Source organism: Esox lucius, chromosome 12, assembly GCF_011004845.1.
Source record: "Esox lucius isolate fEsoLuc1 chromosome 12, fEsoLuc1.pri, whole genome shotgun sequence".
Classification (NCBI taxonomy): Eukaryota; Metazoa; Chordata; class Actinopteri; order Esociformes; family Esocidae; genus Esox; species Esox lucius.
Window position 1 is genome coordinate 12363404 of NC_047580.1, and position 21890 is coordinate 12385293.

At 41.3% G+C, this 21890-nt stretch overlaps 1 protein-coding gene and 1 non-coding gene across 4 annotated transcripts; one reads left to right on the plus strand and one right to left on the minus strand.

The window, feature by feature from the left end:
* Positions 1–212: 212 nt before the first annotated feature.
* Positions 213–13790, minus strand: LOC105013967 (tumor protein p53-inducible nuclear protein 2). 3 transcript variants are annotated; one of them, XM_010875869.4, is made up of 4 exons: positions 13487–13790; positions 8823–9236; positions 4661–5204; positions 213–4535 (listed from the first exon to the last, which is right to left on the minus strand). In XM_010875869.4, the coding sequence occupies exons 2-4, from the start codon at positions 8944–8946 to the stop codon at positions 4268–4270; spliced, it is 936 nt and encodes a 311-aa protein (XP_010874171.2). In that variant the 5' UTR covers positions 8947–9236; positions 13487–13790; the 3' UTR covers positions 213–4267. The 3 variants fall into 3 exon arrangements, with proteins under 3 accessions (XP_010874171.2, XP_010874172.1, XP_012991991.2); XM_010875870.4 differs by having other exon boundaries at positions 4661–4817; positions 13487–13788; XM_013136537.4 differs by lacking the exons at positions 8823–9236; positions 13487–13790 and having other exon boundaries at positions 4661–5652.
* A 7775-nt stretch (positions 13791–21565) lies between these two features.
* Positions 21566–21637, plus strand: trnaa-ugc. The gene has a single exon. It is a non-coding gene; the product is annotated as a tRNA-Ala (tRNA).
* The last annotated feature ends 253 nt before the right edge of the window (positions 21638–21890 follow it).

Sequence of the window (21890 nt, forward strand, 5' to 3'; positions counted from 1 at the left end):
TCTTAATTTTTTCCAGAGCTGTATACATTATTATAACGATCCTCTGTTCAAATGCTCCAGCCTTCTGTCCCTTACAAACCCAACCCTTTTCATATCTCAGATAAAAGCCTTGGATAGGTTATATGGCCAGCCACAACTCCAGTCCTCAGTCCAACCCCCAGCAAAGCAACTCTGCCCCCCTCCCTGAGTGTAAAGAACGAGACGAGATTCAGGTTGTCAACCTGAGTGTTTATTGTTGTTGTGGTATTTTTTTTGTATGTGTGGTACCTGCATTTTTCTGAATGGATGTTGGAGTCCACTGGTGGTTGCATAGGTCTTAACTGTCCACTCGGGGATGGAACAATTCAGTACATCACAAACACCATGCAGAAATAGTGAAAGGCACAATCACCATAGATATCAGATACACCAATACTTTTTAAAATGTCTATATATATACTTTTTTATGGGGGTGGGGTGTACTTGTTGGGATGGTAAATAGGTGAACCCCCACAAAGTGTCTTTAAGCTGCCATCATTTCAGGGCGCAAATAGAATAAAATCACACATTCAACCCCAGTTCTTTTGAAACATCATCATATAAGTGAACTACTGTTCTAATAACTATATGGGAAAAATACAAGCATGTTTTCTATTCTCAACACATTTCATTTTCTTTTTTCTTTTCTTTTTTAATCGGTCTGCCTCCTCCCTCCTTTGTCACACCTAATTTTTCCTCTTTCCCATTATCCTTCCTTTCCCCGCCCAAATCACACTGGACAAGCCTGTTGGCCCAACCCACTCTCTGTGATTGCCAGGTTTGCACCTTAGTCCACAGCTTTTGTTAGTCACACACTACAAACTGGGAAAACAGCTACTAGGTAACATGGGACACAACAGTGAGAGGGCAATGGAAAGAAGAAAAAAAAGAAAAGGGAAGAAACATTCTCAGTGGTGGATCTCTCTTGTTGACCAACAAGGATTCATTAGAGTTGGCCAGTTCCACACACACACACACTGTCCATATGGTCTGTTAGGTATAGGCCCTTCCCCAGTCTCAGTGTAAAAATGTCTTCACCTAGTGAGTAGAAAGTGGGACCCCAGAGGCACTGTAGAACAGGGTTAAAAAAGTCCTAGGGGTTAAGGAAGCTTTGGAGACCAGGTGTGTGTGTGTGTGTGTGTGTGTGTGTATGCGTGTGCGTGTGTGTGTGTCTTTGTGGTGTGCCTGTGTGCATGTGTGTGTGTGTGGTACTCAGCCCTGTGAACCACACACTGAATCACATAAACTGACTCATGTTTTAAACAGAACAAAAAAAGAAATATCGTATTCATATTTATATCATATATTAAAAGGTATTTGAAATGAAACATATATTTACAGGATCGTCGGCGGTTTCACTGGTAAATAAGGGGTTTTGATTGAAGGTAAAAATAAAATGTTCTGTACCACATTTTCTATATAACCAAGTTCTAGGATATTCTAAAATAATAAAAACTATTTTTCAGTTACTTTACAGAGAGAGCATTTCACATTCGCATACATGCATCCTTAAATGCTTCGATGACAGTGTTGTATGATGCCAGCATGAAAGGATCCCGTGTTCTTCCAATTCATCAAAAATGTACCCCCTAGAGGGCAGTATCTGCCTCTGGTGCGCTGGCTAACCCAAGGTGCATCTCAATTGGGTCACATGTCAATGCAGATGAGGTAAAAGACAGGAGGAGAAGATGTCAGCTGAAACTACTGAGGTGCATTCTTTCTGTCATTTTGGGGAAATGCAAAGGGCAGGGGCAGCCTTGTCATCAGCCTTGATGGTAGCTACTCTAAGGACTTGAAGGCCTTAGCGGCTTTGAAACCTAACAGCAATAGACATTACAAACTGCATTCTAATAAGTACAAGGAAAATAATTGATCATTATTTGTCTTTTAAAGATTTTTTTGTTGTTGTTACACATTAATACACATCCTCTCATACTCATGGGAAACATCCTAGACGGTTAGATTAAAAACAAACATTTAAGAAAAACCATACCCAAAAAAACAAAACAGTAAGATTTCACACACCACACAGCACAGATTTTGACTCTCAAACTTACATCCATGTCTCAAATAATTTACAAACATTTGTATATATTCATATACATTGAAGCACCATAGTTTGCTATTGTAGTTGAACACACTTCGGGAAGCTAGATCTTATGGTGGGGGGGACACTTACAGCTGGATACGCTATTAAGAGGTCAGGGGGTGGAGCAAGAGTAAAACTAAGACAAGGGTCACTTGCCATCACTCGTTCACTGTCCTTGAGCCAGTCTTTACTAGAGACATTAAAAGTAGTGCCAGCCTTGGGGATAATGTGTTTTTGTTTGCATGTGTGTGTGTGTGAGAGTGTGTTTGTGTCACTGTGTGTGTGTGTGTGTGTGACTATATGATGTGATGTAAGAAAGGCCTAGTTGACATGATCAAATTTTTCATTGGCACGGTTGCATCACTGAATTAGTTAAATGTGTGTGCTTGGTAAATTGTCTTAATATCATTCATACTAATATCTTTAAAGATTGAATCCTTCACAGTGATTCGATTTAGCTGGACAATGTTTCAAATTGTCATCTATTTTGTGTTCTCCCTGGAAGTCTGTGAGGAACAGGCTTTTCCTGAGACGGGCACCAAGAATTACATGGTCTATAATCTCTGAAACGTACATAACATAAAAACAAAAAAGAACCAATTAGAAACATCAAAACTAATTGAAGAGATGCCTTCTCTACCTTCCTGCACCTACTTTAGCCTATCAACACCTAGAAACCTATGGGCAACCTAAGGCTATTTTGCATTCATATATAACTATGGCAATAACACGCAGTGCACATACAGAGTATGCTAACTACAAACTGTCATTGAAGAAAGACAAGGAAGTTGTTAGCTTTGAATTCCTTTCTTAACTGTGCAACCAATGGCTATACAAGCCATTGGTTGCACAGATATCTACACTACTCACATAACTATATCCTTCTCTGTTTGCCTTCTTCATTCTGTCTTAAGGATTGTCTCTAGTTGTGTCTGGCTCTCACCTTCCTTTACTTGTGTTCATCCCTCTTAGTGGGAAAAGTGTTAAAAACCTCTTCTGGTTTGTCTTCTCTCACACTCCACGGTATACCCTTTCTTCAATTTGAGAACATAAATTAAAAACATATGTGTAACTCCAAACCAAACGCAAATGAGGGACAGGATTTGTTTCTTTCTATGCAGTGCCATGCCTTTCATCATCCATCAAAATTTCAGATATTCAATGCATATGATTTTTATGTGTCCAGAACTATCTAATCTACATTTCTCAGAAAAGCCTGTTCCCATGGAAAGAGGGAGTATGTTTCCTTTCTCCTCAAGGTAAAAATGGTTCTGTGGTTGATAGCAAGACAGTTAACTTTAATCTCTCTCAGTCACCCAAAGTGGCAGTCTATTGAACCTCTCGAATTTTAAGGAGTTGGCTTCAAAGTGGATGTCTAATTTTGGTTATACCTTGTGTTAAATTGCTGTATGTTTATAAAATGAAGGTAATCCTTTAATCCTCAGGGCGACTGCAAATGGCCACGTATTCTGCCAGAGGCAACGGGACTTCCACAGAGAAACAACGGTGGAGCATTTCTTCAACCCAACTGGAAGGGAGGTGGATGGAACTGTAGTTTTAGGTAGTTCTCCCCAAAACATAATTGTTGTGTAATATAATGTTTGACTTGCGGTGAAAACCCATATTCATATAATATATTTAGAAACAATACTTTAGCCTTAGAGCATCAATAATGATCACTGCGTGTGTGTGTGGATAGGACTGACTGGGATGCAGAGTTACTTAAAGATCACTTTAGAGTAATAACATTTCTGTGAGCAAAACCTTTCTGAATAACATGTTCATCAAGGGGAAAATATGAAGATATGTTTTGCTTAATTTAATTATGTATGAAAAGTTTAGATAAGAGGTTTTCAATAATCAATCATTACTAGATGGCTTGGTTTTGGGGGCATAACAGAGCAAAAGTAGCCTATGTAAATTGACGTTTGTTTGTGTAAATGCCAGAGGGTGAGGGAACTAGTATCTAAGTATGTATGTCATATGTGTGCATGTGGAAATGACAACTGGATGTTGTGTGCATGTGTATTTACATATTTGTGCACATGAGTGTATGTGTATATGTCCATTTAAATCCTGGTTGTATGTAAGGGGGAGTAGAATCACAAAAGCCTATTTGTAATTATATTTGTAAATTCCGCCCCCTGTGGGTGTGGAGGCTCAGTGGCAGACGCTACGCTGGCAGGGCTGGTGCAGGTAGGCATTTCTAGTGCGGGCTCCGTGGCGGGTGACCTGCTCCCTGGTGCGGTTCTGGCGCTGGATGCGGTTGCATCCCAGGTGGCGCCTCTCAGTGCGGGCCTTGCCCCTCTGGACGCGGGCTACCTGGGTAACCTTGGCCAGGGTTCCAGCCTGGGCGGCTGCTCCTCTGGTCGCCCTGGTTGGTATGGTGTTGCGTGCGGCCGGCGCCGCATTCGGTTCTGCCACCCTGCTAGAGAAGGGGAATACAAGGCGTTGAACGTTTAGTAGAAAAGTTAAGCGGTCCTCTCGCGGAATGTCCGTTCCCACGTGTGGCATCTCTCAAAAAAGGCGTCGTGGACATCGATCGGCACTCACCTCACGCTGCCCATCAGACTGGCAATGCTCTCTTCCCCAACGACGGACAGGTTGCCGTTGGAGATCATGGACAGGTTGCCAGGGGAGACGTAGACGGACATGCTGGGGTGTTCAATCAGCAGGTCCTCCATGGGGCTGGACTCCGCCGTGGCTCCCTCTGCATTGAAACAGGGGGGAGGGGTAACGAACCAGCTCTCATCCATGCATCCTCTCTCCGACCCACTACTGCCAGGGGACACAGATGAGGTGGAGGGGGTGGAGAGCCTGGCCCGCCTTTTAAAGGACACGGCTGTCGGAACGCCGGCGGCTAACAAACTAGCACCGGGGGGAGCCGAGAAGGGGTCCGACGACACCAGCGCCGTCGCCGCTCGCGAACGAGCTTTGTGAGTCCGGCGACGGCTCTGATGTCGGGCGGCCGTAAGGGCGGGGTGCTCTGTTTTTGAGGGTGTGTGCGTGGGATTCGGTTGACTGTCCTGGGGTATCAACTCCGCTGTCGAACGAGCCTCTATGCCCCCCTCTTCCATTGTCGCAGAATCAGTTTCCCCTGGGCACATGATCAAGGTCGGCAGAGGAGGGGTTGGCGGATTTAAGTGGAGCGCGGATCGGTTAGGGCGGAAATGGGGAAGGCAGAATGGAAGAAGCCATGCAGGTTGGTGTTTCATTACATGGAAGCACAGGCACACGCACACAGACATCAGTGTGGGAAATATGAGGGTTTTTCGATCAAATTGGAGGGGGGAGAAGAAAGGGTAAAGAAACGACACAAAACATAACAATGGGAATAATATGATTAGTTACTTGGAACGTCTGGGTTATGTCAGTAACAGTTTGGTTTACTATTTGTGAGGTGTTTTGTTTGGACTTGTTGGCCTATGTTAATATCTTAAGATTAGATTGAGAAATGGCCTCTAAACTATGTCCCTTTTAGGGAGATTATACCCCTTTGACTGAGCTCATACCCAAGCAGCATATCTCTCTCTCTCTCTCTCTCTCTCTCTCTCTCTCTCTCTCTCTCTCTCTCTCTCTCTCTCTCTCTCTCTCTCTCTCTCTCTCTCTCTCTCTCTCTCTCTCTCTCTCTCTCTCTCTCTCTCTCTCTCTCTCTCTCTCTCTCTCTCTCTCTCTCTCTCTCTCTCTCTCTCTCTCTCTCTCTCTATATATATATATATATACCCACACACATATTTATATATATTACTATATTACTGACTTTAAGGTGATATTTGATATATAGGAAAATATAAATCTGAAATATTTTGCTTGCATAACTATTCAACCCATGTGCTGTGGAAGGTCCCAGTTTACACAGATTTGTCCCCACCTGTAAAGCATTAAAGTTCCTGTCATTTTTCTGAAGAAAAAACACTATTAATGGATTTGTCAGACTGCAAATCTGAAGGAGTATAAACACTGAAAAACATTCTACAGTTAGAGATGATGTAATGTGTAGATTTGTAACCTATTAAAAAAAAATCCCTTACAAATGTTTACCAACACAAAATCAATATCACCTTAGAGTTGCTTTGGTGTATGTGTTTAAAAATAATAGTCTAATTCTACTATACTATTTGTAACTCAGTAAAATAAGAATTGTCAGAGGATTGAGTACTATTGAAAGGAACTGAGTACTATTGAAAGAAACTAATATATATATATATATATATATATATATATATACACAGTGGGGAGAACAAGTATTTGATACACTGCCGATTTTGCAGGTTTTCCCATTTACAAAGCATATAGAAGTCTGTAATTTTTATCATAGGTACTCTTCAACTGTGAGTGACGGAATCTAAAACAAAAATCCAGAAAATCACATTGTATGATTTCTAAGTAATTAATTAGCATTTTATTGCATGACATAAGTATTTGATACATCAGAAAAGCAGAACTTAATATTTGGTACAGAAACCTTAATTTGCAATTACAGAGATCATACGTTTACTGTAGTTCTTGACCAGGTTTGCACACACTGCAGCAGGGATTTTGGCCCACTCCTCCATACAGACCTTCTCCAGATCCTTCAGGTTTCGGGGCTGTCGCTGGGCAATACAGACTTTCAGCTCTCTCCAAAGATTTTCTATTGGGTTCAGGTCTGGAGACTGGCTAGGCCACTCCAGGACCTTGAGATGCTTCTTACGGAGCCACTCCTTAGTTGCCCTGGCTGTGTGTTTCGGGTCGTTGTCATGCTGGAAGACCCAGCCACGACCCATCTTCAATGCTCTTACTGAGGGAAGGAGGTTGTTGGCCAAGATCTCGAGATACATGGCCCCATCCATCCTCCCCTCAATACGGTGCAGTCGTCCTGTCCCCTTTACAGAAAAGCATCCCCAAAGAAGGATGTTTTCCACCGCTTCACGGTTGGGATGGTGTTCTTGGGGTTGTACTCATCCTTCTTCTTCCTCCAATCACAGCGAGTGGAGTTTAGACCAAAAAGCTCTATTTTTGTCTCATCAGACCACATAACCTTCTCCCATTCCTCCTCTGGATCATCCAGATGGTCATTGGCAAACTTCAGATGGGCCTGGACATGCACTGGCTTGAGCAGGGGGACCTTGCGTGCGCTACAGGATTTTAATCCCTGACGGCTTAGTGTGTTTCTAATGGTTTTCTTTGAGACTGTGGTCTCACCTTCTGTGGTCTCACCTTCCTCATGATCATTGATGCCCCACGAGGTGAGATCTTGCATGGAACCCAGACCGAGGGAGATTGACTATCATCTTGAACTTCATCCATTTTCTAATAATTGCGCCAACATTTGTTGCCTTCTCACCAAGCTGCTTGCCTATTGTCCTGTAGCCCATCCCAGCCTTGTGCAGGTCTACAATTTTATCCCTGATGTCCTTACACAGCTCTCTGGTCTTGGCCATTGTGTAAAGGTTGGAGTCTGTTTGATTGAGTGTGTGGACAGGTGTCTTTTATACAGGTAACGAGTTCAAACAGGTGCAGTTAATACAGGTAATGAGTGGAGAACAGCAGGGCTTCTTAAAGAAAAACTAACAGGTCTGTGAGAGCCAAAATTCTTACTGGTTGGTAGGTGATCAAATAGTTATGTCATGCAATAAAATGCAAATTAATTATTAAAAAAATCATACAATGTGATTTTCTGGATTTTTGCTGTCTCTCACAGTTGAAATGTACCTATGACCTCTACATGCTTTGTAAGTAGGAAAACCTGCAAAATCGGCAGTGTATCAAATACTTGTTCTCCCCGCTGTATACATATATACATATATATATATATATATATATATATATATATAGTGTATATATATTAATGTATAATATATATGTTATATATTACATTAGGATTATTATATAATACATACATATTAAAATGTATATGTTAATGTATGTACTTAAAATAATCAAAATGTTAACAATTGTAAATACATTCAAGTTTTTTCTATATCAACTTTATTAGATGTTTATTAGCATTTAAATATTAGTAATACATAAGCAGCTGCGACAATGCTGAAACACCCAGCGGACCCAGGACAGTCCAGGTCAAGATAAGTGTCCTGAAAATTACATCAGATTCATTCTCGTTCTTATTGCTGCTCGCTCAACCAAAAAGGCTGCACTGTAATCCTTATGCACCAGAAGGAATGCAATCTCTGGTCTTTTACCTTGATTAAGCTAACAGGCGCCCATGGTCTCTGTGCTCTAGCCACACCTTCAGACTGCTCAGTCACTTACATGAGCTACATGAGCAACCTGAGGCCGTGGTTCGTAGGTGAGTGAACATGCTGTCACACGCCCGGAACCAAGTGACTTCCTGGTTGAAAGAGCAGTATGGAACCAGAATGGCTTGACACAGATGCCTAGGAGGAAGGTTTGCCGCTCTCTTCAGCTCTACCAAATTAATTGGGGATGTTGATACAATTGGATATAACGAAATTGAGGGAGGGATTATTCATTTGTGATTAAATGTATTTAAAATGTCAAATGTATCCCATAAGCATTACCTCTCCTAAACACACCTCTTTAGTCCCCACACCCTTAACACTATTATGACTATACTAGCAAGAACTTTAAAACAAAACACTTATTTACAGTTTTAACATTATTTTCTGGAATTCTGTCCATTATGGCATGGCCATCTAGTGACAGTTCCTCTCCACTTCCAAATCCTTCTACCTGCTCCAGAGGGGGGACTCACCGGGCAGGTTGACCAGCATCCACCCCTCCTCGTCAGCCTCGGACAAACAGGGCTTAGGCCCATTGATCTCAGCGGACACCTCCTCCACCTCCCCGAAAAACAGGCTGCTGAGAGCTTGGAACATGGCTCGGCTCGTCGGTCAGTGTCACGGCGAAGGGCCTGGGGTTGGGAACGTCAGTTGATGTGTAGTTGTAGTTCTCAAGGTAAAGCTAGCTGCCTTTCAATTGTTTCCTTATTTTTTATTTATTTTTATTAATATGTTTTCACTTTGTCAAACAGTTGCCAGGTCAGGAAAGTGAGCACGGTTTTCTTGGCCTCTCTTGACCCTTTCTTGTCTTGATCTTGTAAGTTTATTTTTCTCACAGGACTCAATGGGCTTCCGTAGTGCAAATGTAAGGTTTCACTTGGTAAGGCCTGTGGGGAGAAAAAAGACACACAAGTTAGACTGTCAATAAAAGCAAAAACAATTAGATTAAAAAAACCCCGGGAGAGTTGTAGAGAAACATTTGAAAGTAATTTTGCTAATTGAATGTATTGAACAGTGGTATGGTTTATGACTTGACCAGCAAGATGTGGCAAACACTTAAACAAAACTCAGCAGAAAATATTAATGCTCCAAAGCTAACTGAGTTCTGTTGGTCAAGGTACCATTTCACAGAAGAACATACTGTATATGTACTGTACACTGGTGCGCTTCCTGTGCTTGAACTTTTTTCAATTGCTTTTATCAAGAGTAACTTACAGTGGTGAAGGAGTACATGTTAATTATTTTGATTTCTTTATACCAGCCCCACTCAAACCCACTATCCTAGCATTGTAAACACCATGCTCTATCAACAGATCTACAAGATGGGAAAACTGATCTAAACATTTGAATTATTTTATTATTGTAATTCCTCAATGTGATTTTGAAATGATTATACATGCAACTCAGTAGCGTAACGAGCAGAGCATTGATACCACACACATTTTTGCAGTGAGATCACAGAATCTTTACACTGAGGCTATAAGACTCGCACAAGACACATGTTAACAGATGGATGGCTTCTTCCAGAGTCCTTCAGATTAGAAGTAGTCGGGTTGTTCCATAAAGAATAGAGGAACAATGCCCTCCCCTCCTCCCCAACGGTGAACACTGACCAATCAACTGAAATGGCTTTGGACAGATGGACAACCCAGTGACGAGATGCTCGGGAGCAGCGGTAACACAAAGAGAAATATAGTCACATACGCACACAGTAATTGTAGGTTACAAGCAAGTTCAGTGGCTATCTCATCAGGGGACCGGTCCCATCACACTGTTGTCGCAAGTACTGTGCTCTAACCAGACAAGCCACCGGAGCCTGCCCACAAACTGACCCTGTAACTGTATTTAACCATGGGAGATATTGGATATGAGGGTCACATACCATTCCAGTAGAGGTTACTCGACTGTACGTCTGAACACTATCTGACCAATCTGGTCTGACAGGGTGTACTTTCTAAAAATTGACAATATGGTGGTGGACGGGTCTGAAGGAGGGGGAGGGACAGTGTTTGTTAGTCCCTCTGGATAAGATAACACTTAAAGATAACTGGATTAGGCTATGGATAACAACCCAAAAAAGTGTTGACAAAAAAAGAGCAAGCTCTTTAAAACAAAAAGCAAGAGAGTATTAAGTGAAAGGATGCTAAGAAGATGGAAAAGAAAGTAGATGGGAGCCACAAATGTCTGTGTGTTTGGACGGTTGCCATAGTGACAGTGACACAAGCGGCCACAGGAGGACACAAGTCACACGCTAAGAAGCAAAACATGCAACAAACACACCAGCAAATAATAGCAATTTCTAGACATTATCAGAAACTATTAATGTAGGTCAACCATGCTGTGTTCCATTCTCATTTTAATTGGAGTTCATCCCAATCGCTCTGTCAAAGAGCCAGTGTGTCTGTATCTGTGTGGGGGGCATGTGTGTGTGTGTGTGTGTGGGGGGGGGGGGTAGAAGTGTGTGTGTATAGGGGGGTGATAATCAGCATTCTGGCAGGAACGCAGCCAAGAAGGAAGTAATAATGCCTTACTCAAAACAGGTTTCATTAGCAAGAAACAAAGCCTGCTTGTATTTCAATAAAACCTATACCCCTTCTGGAGTTCCTTCTTAGTTAGGCCAACCCTATTTGCCTTGTCTGACTCTTATATATCTATTATGCAGTATTTTAATGGTTACTCTGTCGCTGTATATATTTATGACATATCCAATTCAAGAAAAGCCAGTAGTGGTTCATGGGGGATAAAGGGATAGGCTAACAGTTATATTATGTTGATGGTTGTGGTACATCTCACTGCACTACAGCTACTTCACAGTGGCCAGTAGTTTGACTACTTGTCGTGGAATACCGACTGTGTCAGGAGGTATCACAGAAGGCAATGTAAAATGGCTCAGCACTTTGCTGAGCCGTATCGTACAGGTTTGCCTCTAGCGAATCCTCACTATCAGCTCAATACGGTGGTTGGTGGCCGGGGAGCGCACGCTCCTCGAGCGTGTTTGTACCACACGTCCTGGTTGAGTGAGCCATGTGATAAGATGCAGAATGGCATTGTGACATTGTGCATCAGAGGACACATATCTCAATATTTTACTCTTCTATTCCTGCTGTGGTGTTTAAGGCCTTCATTACAAATTAGACTTCACAAAATGGGAGGGGAGAACACACACACACATTTCCTTTAATGGAATTGTAAGAAGCCAGCACCATTCAGACAATGTTATCAGTCAGCTGTGAGGCTAATTCAGTATTATCTGCTGGGTATATAAATACACCATTATGTCTAGTTGGAGAGCTAGATGACATCAGGGACAAAGACAGAACTGGAAACATTCAATACACTGCAGAATATTATTTAAAAAAACAATACTGGCCACTCCCATGACTCTGTCCAAATATGAACTGATATGTGGCCTGATAATTGGGGGAAACCGGAAATAAGTTATATCAAGGGGTATCCGCTTTTTTTTTTTTTTACCCTCTTTAAAGATATATAACAATAATATAATGTATATAAGCAATAATAACTTATATGTATGTATTTATGTATTACATAAAGGCAAAAAATTTTTATTTAAACCTATATAAAAGAATGCACATTACTTTAAAGAAATTTTTGTGTTCGTCGCAATGGTAACAAAGCCAACAACTACGTTTGTGCCATAGAAGATAGTTGAGATAAATGGTTCAGAAATCAGATGTAGACATACATTTTCTCTCTAAATCTCCAAAAGTTAATTCTCTGAAATTGTCAGATACTTATTTATTATATTTCTCGGCTCACAGCTGTCAAAAAGGCCCTTTAAACAGAGGGAGGAGAGCCGACGTCGTTTCGCGAATAAATACAGCAGGCTCGAGCCTCTCTGCCTAATCGTTTCTGACGCTTGACAGATCTTAAAATGCCAGGATAGGTGTTTTACGTATAGATTAACCACATCATCTGTTGTTGCTGTCTGTCAGTGGTCGAGAATGTTAATGACGTTGCACGCAACTATTGGTTGTCCATGCAATGTCTGAGCAGGAGAACGCGAACAGGTCCTCCTATGCGCTGCATGACGAATTACTCTTACGTCACTGATGCTGCTGGTTCAGCCAACCATCTCTTGTTCAGCCTACTCCATTATAGCGAAAGAAAAAAATAGAAAAGGAGCAAAAATAAAATAAAAATTCGGTTTCCGTTAAATAAGGAACAATGTGACTAAACTGCAATTGGTTGGATGCAAAATAAATAATGTCGAGCATGGAGTAATAATGCAATGATTAAACAATTTTTCTGCTTTGACTCGAGTCCTTCAACCCACTTGACAGATACCGATGAGAGAGAGCGAGAGGTAGAGAGAGAGAGAGAAAACATCGTCCATCTATATCCTTGGAGCTAACCGCAAGCAATGTTTACATTTAAGCCATTCGGATTCCCAATGTCACCGTCATAGTTATGGCCCAGAATCCATCCTTAATCATCCTTGATCGTCAGGTACAGAAAAACAAGAATTATCCGTGTAGCTAAGCTCCGATCCAAGGCTATGGATAGCTGAAGGGTCAGGGCAATGACAGATAGGCTCACCAGTATAGGACAAATGTTAAAGAATCCATTCCAGTATCGAGGTTGTGTTAAAAATCTACTGGCTTTTAGGTCTAGGCTACATTAACTCAGGTGACATGATGAAAAGAAAGGCACAACTCTATACACCCCGTGTTAATTCGACAGTAGGCTACTCCAGCGTTTGGTGCAAAACAATGACTGTTTTTATGTAGACATAATTTTCATATTCTCAGAAGATAACGAACCAGACATCGACATTGTCCGAAAAAACATGCAATTTGGAAGTCCTCGAATCTTGTAATGACCTATTAAAGGATGTAGGCTAACAGTCAAGAAATAATTTCATCCAGAAAATTGGACAATGCATTGTCCTCTGTGACATCATGGCCAAATTCTGTCATAATGTCGATTGTTTCATTTCATAAATGTCGGTTTATGGCACAACCTAATTTACATTTTCTTCATCGGTTGTTGTGAAATATGGATAATCAGACGGTTATGAGCGTCAGCGACTGATGTAGCTTGATACACTGCGAGTCTGCAGTTAGCTTGCCAAAAAGCACAAAAAGAACAAATGGAAAGTAGAATAAAAGCTTACCTGCCGTAGCAATGTAATTCAAGTTGTAAACGTGATCACACACGAAGTAGAAATTATAACAATTCTTAAAGCTTTAGTTAGCCTTTTAAGTGAGGTAGCCTAGTTAAAACACCATAATAAAAAATAAAAAATGCTTTCTTCTTAGAAGAAGGACTTCGTGTAAAACTACAATTTACACTTGATGTTCAGATTATAACATCTGCAGTTATTTCCCTCTTTTTCTATTTTTCCTCCTGCAGATTTTCCCTCTATTATTGCTTTCTACAGCTGATCCTCGGATCAGAATGTAAAACGTACAAAACAGCTGATTGTGAGATCACAATACTCCCTGTGACGCCCATTTCCACGCCCACACGAAATGTGGACCAATCAGAATATTACACAAGATCCAAGCCGAACCTCTTGGTAACAACATAGTGGGGGTTGGGGATGGTTTGGCTAGTCGGACGCGGAACGGGCATCCTCCTGGTCCCGGTAGACTAGTATGAAGTTGCCCATACACACTGATCGAAGGTGTGTGTTTGTTTCTGCTATAACTGTTAACGGCTAGTGTTGAAGGAGGATTAGCTGATCCTGAATCTGTGAATGGCCAATGGAGTAAACATTAACGACGAATAGCTTGTTGTATAATGTAATCCTCATCATTACTGATTACTGGTGGACTCTGACATTAAATTATCATAGCCGTGACAGGTTGAAAACATATCAATATAATTCTGGTCACAAACAAAAAAAATGACTAGATCAAAAATATTCTGGCCACTGGCGATACAACATGATCACCCAAAATGTTTTCAACCTGTCACGGTTTGATATTTCATGAACGGGACTATGATAATTTAATTAACAGAAAAAAACGAATTAATGTCAGAGACTTATAGTAACACATCCGTAATAACATGAGTTTGCACCGGTGGTATTCCATTCCAAGACACTTGCTTCTTTAAATGTATTAGTAAACAGTGTCCCGCTTTCCCCCTCTCTCTCTCTCGCCTCTCCCCTCGCTGTCCCTTAGTTCTCCCTACAGGGGGAGGGGCTTTGAGCGACGCTTGACAAAAACTAGCCAATCGAATGGGTCCATTCTGAATGCAGTATTTGAGTAGCCAATTGGCGCTGGTGGTTTTCAAAAGCCTCTGGTGGTCGATTGGTGCCTGCGGGACAAGTAATCGCCGGCAACATTCCCCTTTCCCTTTCAGAAGTTATGCAAGCTGGTGACAGTGGCCCGTGACTGTATGTTTGTTTAGATGTGTTTGTGTGTGCGTGTTGTGTGTGCGTGCGCGTGTGTATTGATGTATGTTATCAGCAGGCTTTCATTATGAGAATACGTGTATGACTGTGTTGAGTGTATACCTGCATTCATGTTGCCTATTTTCCGTTTTTAACGTTTGGGGCAGATTTTACCCTTTGACCATTTTATTTGAGTTATTATTCAGTAAACAATGTATCTGAGAAGTGAGAGACCACAGACATTAAGGGCATACTCCTGACGGCTTCATTAGCATATTGCATTGAGTATTTAATTTAAATTAAATAATACATCACACATAATAATATATCACACTGAAATAAATGATGCAACCAGTTTGGTCAAAGTACTAAAAAAGTCACTTTTCTATATTTTGTGTTTATTTTTTAATCCACAAATGACCAAATAAACCTAAATCAAATTAAAATAAGCAAGGGACATGGGCACTCAACAACAACAACATGTTGGTATTTACAATCGTATTTTTACAATGATTATTGTCAATAATGGACAGTATCATGGTTTACAAACATTTCCTAGCTTCAACATTTCCTGGTTCTTGCTCTTACCTGATTTGCCTCCTCTAAAAATGACCTATGATATGTAATGAGCATTACTTTCCTATCCATTTATTATGTACAGCCAGATAAATTGTGTGCCTAACAGTGGGTGTTTGAAATGTTATTTCCCATGAAGTATATCAGTCTTGTACATCCATTAATAGACAAACCTATGGGTATGTGACACTTATAACTGCCTGTAAATTATGTAATGTGCTGGTTTTCCTGAATGTGTGTGTGCAGTGAGCTCGTTCGTCTGCGGTTGGACAGTTCTGTAGCAGAGAGGTCAAGTTTACAGTTATGTCACAGAGGTGTTTGTTCACAGATGACATATAACACCATATTACCCATGATATTGTAAACATGCCAAGAGTTCTGAGGGCCTGGGATACTTTTCCGGTATTCCAGTATGTCAGACAGACACATAAACACACACACATTGCACGGACACACTACACAGACGCAAACATCCAGTGGCCCTGAGCTAGACTGTGTTAAAATGTAGCCATGTAACCCTGTTCACATGGACACTTATGAAATCAGGGTACCCAATGGGAATTTGATAAATGCAGAAAAAAAACTTTTTCAGAAGCTTATTTAAATCCCAGTTTGGGCATATACCTTTTATGTGTAAAGAAAACATCTAACATTGGTAATTTCAGTGGTTTCATCTCCCGTCTTCCTTTTCGTAAGGCTGTAGCGCAAGGCTTGCTTAGCTGGTGCTAGCTCATGCTCTCATCAAATGAACAGTTTGAGCTGAGTGCTAATAAAATTTCCTAATAATTTGAGAATTTACTACATTTAAATGTAAGCTTACATTGATTTTGAGCCAACAATAATTTAGATAAGCAGAGTAAGGTTTTTATATGACTATAGGATAATTGGCCTACTGCCATAATCAGCTTAATATCAAACAAGATCACAAAATAAGTTGTCCCCCACAAATAATGTACTACCCCACATGGCCAATCTGTGTAATCTTGTTTATATCATGGATCTATATGACAAGTTTAATAATTCACCCAAATGAAATGAAATAAGAGCTGGTATATTCCTGTGAGAGGGATAAGCATTTCAGTGTCTTTTCACCAAATTCTTAGTGGTCTATAATCCTTCAAGGGGATGTTTTATGTGTTCTTGAGACAGATTTATTCCATATCAGGAACAGTCTCTTTCCAGCTACTGCAACCCTGCTGAACCCTGTGACCCAGCACTAACCATAACCACCCACCCACCACTTAGTACTACCTCACAGGGACCTTGTTGCACTGCTCTCTTTGTTCTACTGGACTCTGACATTGCTTTACAAAGTCTGATAAGGATGTTTTCAGCTGTTACATGAACATGTCTACCTCAAGAACATCGTTGCTGCTAAATCTGCATTACAGTTGCACATGCTACCTTGCACCTTCAGTTGCACATTCATTGCACATTTAGACATTTACAATTGCCATTTGTACTGCATTTGCCTTCACTGTACATCTATACATCCCACTTGTAACATACATTGTTCCTAATACTTGTACATTTTCTGTCCTCTTCTATTTGCACTTCTGGTTAGATGCTAACTGTATTTCATTGTACTGTACTTGTTCAATGACAATAAAGTTGAATCTAATCTAATATCAGGAATCAATGTACCACATATCATGACTTTACATCAAATGTAAGGAGCGTGACCTTGAAAAGCAGACACATTTTGTTAACAAAACACGTCCCCTCTCAGATTTCAAGGTTAGGGGACAATCATTAGTGTCCATTTACATCTATTCACTGTCATCAGAAAGATTATTTCTGGTACAATATGAGTTAGTGGCTGGGTAGGGCAGACATTGGGTTTGAAACACAGACTCGGATTGAACAGAGTGCCGAATGGGTTAGCAATTAACCTCTTTGGTAGGCCAGCTTTCTGGATAAGCCAGTAAACCTCTCTCTCTCGCTCTCTCGCACAGAGTTTGTATTGGTTACCTTGCCAGAAAAGAAATGACAGGAACGCTCAGTGCTTGCAAAGCTATATGAGCTTTAGCAGTCTAAACTAAAGGCAAGATGATAAGGTTACAGGCATATACAGTTACCAGGTGCTAAGCAGCACACATGTATAGATAGGCTGACAGGCAGAAAGGCAGATACAAACCGGCAGGCATGTACAACTCGCCTCTCGATCCTGGATACCTATACACTACGGTATGTGCACCATTAACATGCAATAGATAGCCCTTTTGTCCACTATCTTTAACCCAGGTGTTTGTTAAAGCCCTACTGGTTACCAGGCAGGGTCAAAAGTTATTTCAGCCCGAATCCAATTCAATTAATAAGTATATTCTATGCATTATGGTTTTAATTCATAATCTTAACATAGACTTTCCAGTACTTTACATAACTGAAGCTAAAGGGTCATTGCTTGTCAGTTGTCCTGCAATATATATTTTTTTACCTCTCTTTTCTTCCTTTTCTTTTCTACCCCTACTCGCCTGCAGTTCTCCCATCATTTACCCTGGATTGGTGGAGGAAGTGGGTGAAAGGTCACAGGATTTCTGTGAGTTGCACGTGTGTGTGCGTGCGACGGGTGCGCCCGGCACAGCTGATGTTCCCTGTCAGTTTTGGCTGCGTGAGGGCAGGGCTTCCAGCCAGACAACATGTTGGTGTGTATGTGTGAGTTTGTGCGTCATTAGTATCATTGTGAAAAGTCTGGGAGCTCCCTGTTTTGTGGTCCTAATTATTTATTCAGCAAGAGTAAAGAGTAAAGAGTAAAATAAAAATTAAAGTAAACTTTCGAACATACCTTTCTCTTTCAGTTTACTGTGTTACACATTTGTTGGATGTTACAAAGGAACAATACAACTCACACACTGTGTATTCTTATGGAATGCTCAATCCATCTCAAAACAGGATTTATGTACTCGCCGTTTGGAACCACAGGAACTTTAGCAATGTGGTCTTTCGAGAAGAGATGAAAGAGAAAGAATGCCAGAAAGACAAATTCAAAAATCTCAGCATCCGTATGTGTCTGTCTAACTTTTACACTCTGACCTGTTATGACAGGTATGGGCATGTTTGGTCCTAGAAAGCTGCAGTGTTCAGACTATTGTTCTAGCTAGCCCAGCTGTCACACACAAAGTCAAACATAATGCTCCTTGACTGCGGAACAGAGGTATTTGTTGTGAGATAGGGAGATTAATAAAAAGATTATATAAAGGTTCCCAACCTTTTCCAGTTACTGTTCCACCAACAGAATTTTGCTTTCCTCAGAGTACCCCAGACGTACCCTCTCACGGTAATTTTACTAGTAAACCTATGGCATTGTGAGTACACCCTTTTGATAGGCCAAGTACTCCCCTGGTTGGGAACCAATGATAGAAAGGAACCCATTTGAGAATAATACGTTAAAAGGATGTTGACCATACTCCCTTTCGGTTGAAAATACATTGAAAAAACATTGAAAAGGCAGCAAAACTTATCTACCTGGATTTGCCTCAGATAGGTTGACACATAAAGAATAAATAAAACAGCCAGCTCATTGACTTCAATGTTCTATTCATTCTATCTCTGTGGATTGTTCCCTATGTTCCTGTGGCGTAATCTAAATGGATAATGTTTAAAAACATCTCCTGATGACATAAAAATATCAGGCAGGGCGTAAAGGAGGAGGGGCAACAAATGATGTCTACTGTAGGGGGAGGTGACAGAGGAAGAGGAACCAAGGCCGGAAAAAGGAATGAGTGAATAATAGAGTAGTTTCATGTTTTTTTCATGTTGTAGGAAAACCTTTCCCATGTAATGTCTCAGTCAGAATTTCGTCCAGACTAGGCACCACACTAAACAAACTGAGATTGTTGATTAGTTCAGCAGTTGACTAAATTCATCAGACCTGATCTTTTGAGTTGGTTAAATCAGAAACATGAATTGCCCGTGGCACTTCCAGAACAGTGTTGTCCTTTCCCAGACTTATTTATTTAGCAGGTGATAGCTTTGGCTGCCATTTCACTGGTGAAATGATTGAGTTAACAGCCCTCTAACCCTAACCCTGTTTGAACTAAAATAGCAAGACCTATCAGGTATTTCATTTCTCAGGTTACTTAAACGACTATTACTATTTCCAACCATTTACATTTGAGTCCTTTAGTGGACACTCCCACCAAGAGCAACTTACATCAGCAATTAGGTGTAAGAGCCTTGCTCAAAGGCACAGCTGCATGTTGTTTACAGTGTTGGCTCAGGGATTCAAATGCTCATGTTAATGATCTAACCATTAGGCTAAACCGGCTGCATATTTCCTCTGAAATGTAACTACTGTACTCTAACTTAGCCCCTCTAACCCTGCCCCAAGCTCTATTTAGGTGCACCTTAAAACACTTCACTGGCCCGTCTCTCACCCCCCCCCCACCCTTGGCAGACGTCTTTACCCTTTTACCCCTTCTTCACTGTTCCCCCCACCCCCCACTGAGACTACAGTACCCACCCTCCCCCTCTACCCAAGGCCTCGATGTCAGTGTGTTCATGATAAGCTTCAGGTCACAGCAGATAGGTCAGGCTAATTTTCTCTATCTTCGTCCCCCAGCTGACAGACAGACATGGCAGTGGTCCTGACCTGCTTTTAGGAGGACTAAAAGTCAAACAACACAGGGCAGATTACACGCAGCACTAACACGGGCCATTATCACATATTGCCTTGAGCAACTAATCAGAGAGCACACAACCAAACGAGTCGTAGGCCATGGCTCGTCATGGGTCCAAAACCAGCACGATTGAATCTTTGGTTGAGTTCTCCCTCGGCCTAGACTGCTGAAACAGGCCTACCTCTGTTTAAATCGTAGTGGGTGGTGTGTTTGTGTCTGCTTGTACAGCTTTTACTATATCTGTTGGGACAACAAATCTCAGCATGTACAGTAAAACAAGAAAACCCGATGTCTTAACTAACTAGTCTTCATGAAAGGATAGGCTGTTTCCACAAAGAGCAAGTGGATGTGATGCCTTTGGACCTGGGCAGTGCGCCCTGCAGCCTGCAGTGTTCTCTTGAACCAGATATGTTTCCTGAACCTGAACCAGATATGTTGTTCAGTGCTCATACCTTTGGACTCCAAGGGAGTTACATAAAAGTATTCACTGCACTAACATTAGTACTGGACAAAGAAGACAAAACATCTTTGACATGTATGTACATACTGGAAATGTGGTATACATATTTTCCTTCCTGTTGTTTCCACTGCTGTGTTAACTGCTAACATTGTCATTAATGCCATTAAAGCATTACATATTAGAAATACGAGAAAGAGAGAGAAAAATATAGTATGAGAGAGAGAGAGAGAGAGAGTGATGCAGAAGAAGGGAGGGGATCACCTCCCCTCTGTGCTTTTCCATTAATTCCCCCTCCATTTCAGGCTCTCCTTCAGTCTTTGCGCCACCCTTCAGATCTGTGGGTCTGTCCCTACAAGGCTAGCAGGGCTGCTGCTGGTGCTGTCCTTGGCAGGGCCCGAGCTGAGGAGTGTTGCTGGGGGACAGGTTGTGTTGTGCTAGCTGGAGGCCACATTCATGTCCACAGCCCTCTCTTGAGGATATTAGGAAGTCAACTAGTGGTCTTTTTTAATCTCCCTCTGGATATGGGTATCATGGTTGATGAGAAAGGGCTGCTCTCCCCCGATACACATGCCAAACACACACACACACGTACACACGTACACAGGCGGACTGACAGATACACAAACACACACTATTTCTCCTCTTTTTATCCTCTTTCTTTCTTCTACCTCTATCTAACTTTCTCTCTCTCTTCTCTCCTACTCCATTTTCTTCCTTCTGCCAGGGTCTGCGTTGACACTGTGGGAATATCAGCTGTGTCCCCTAACAGTGAACCAAAACACAGCCTTTCCGCTAAAAATAGCCTGGATTGTATCGAAGGAAAAAGTGGGTCTTAAAAAAAAATCTGTTTGCTTTTCATCTAACATGACGTACATAAAGCCCTTGATCCTGTTCAGAGAACAGTTTTTTTTAAGGGAACTGAAGAAAATATGAATGGAAGAAAGGACTGTACGATGAATGACTTTCCTGCAAAAATTACGACATTGAACAATGTTGATTAATTCATTTGAAACAGACGCACAGAGAACACAAGGTCAAGGGTTGAGGGTGTGGATAATGTGCACCTCACCTCATGTTGTGTAACAGAGACAGAAATAACCTGGCGGTCTATTGGCTCCTCCAACAGAACCAATTGTGACTCTAATATGTCCTATTTGGAAGGAACATTACGCCTGTTGCACCTCACCATTCCAGGGTGGGGATGTAGCTCAGTGGTAGAGCGCATGCTTTGCATGTATGAGGCCCCGGGTTCAATCCCCGGCATCTCCAGATTCAAACATTTTCCAAACAAATGAGGACTGCAATCCTGATATTTCCGATGAAGCTGATTAATATAAGAGGAAATTGGATTTAAAACAGCAACATGGTAATGTAGACACATGCTACTTTATAACTTTTTTATATGTCAGAAAATCTCAAATGAAATCAAGACTAGGAGTGAAGACGTTTTTACATACATAATGAATTATCTCATTCACCGCTGGCCCCATTAAAACAAAAGCTAGGAGATCCAGCATTTACA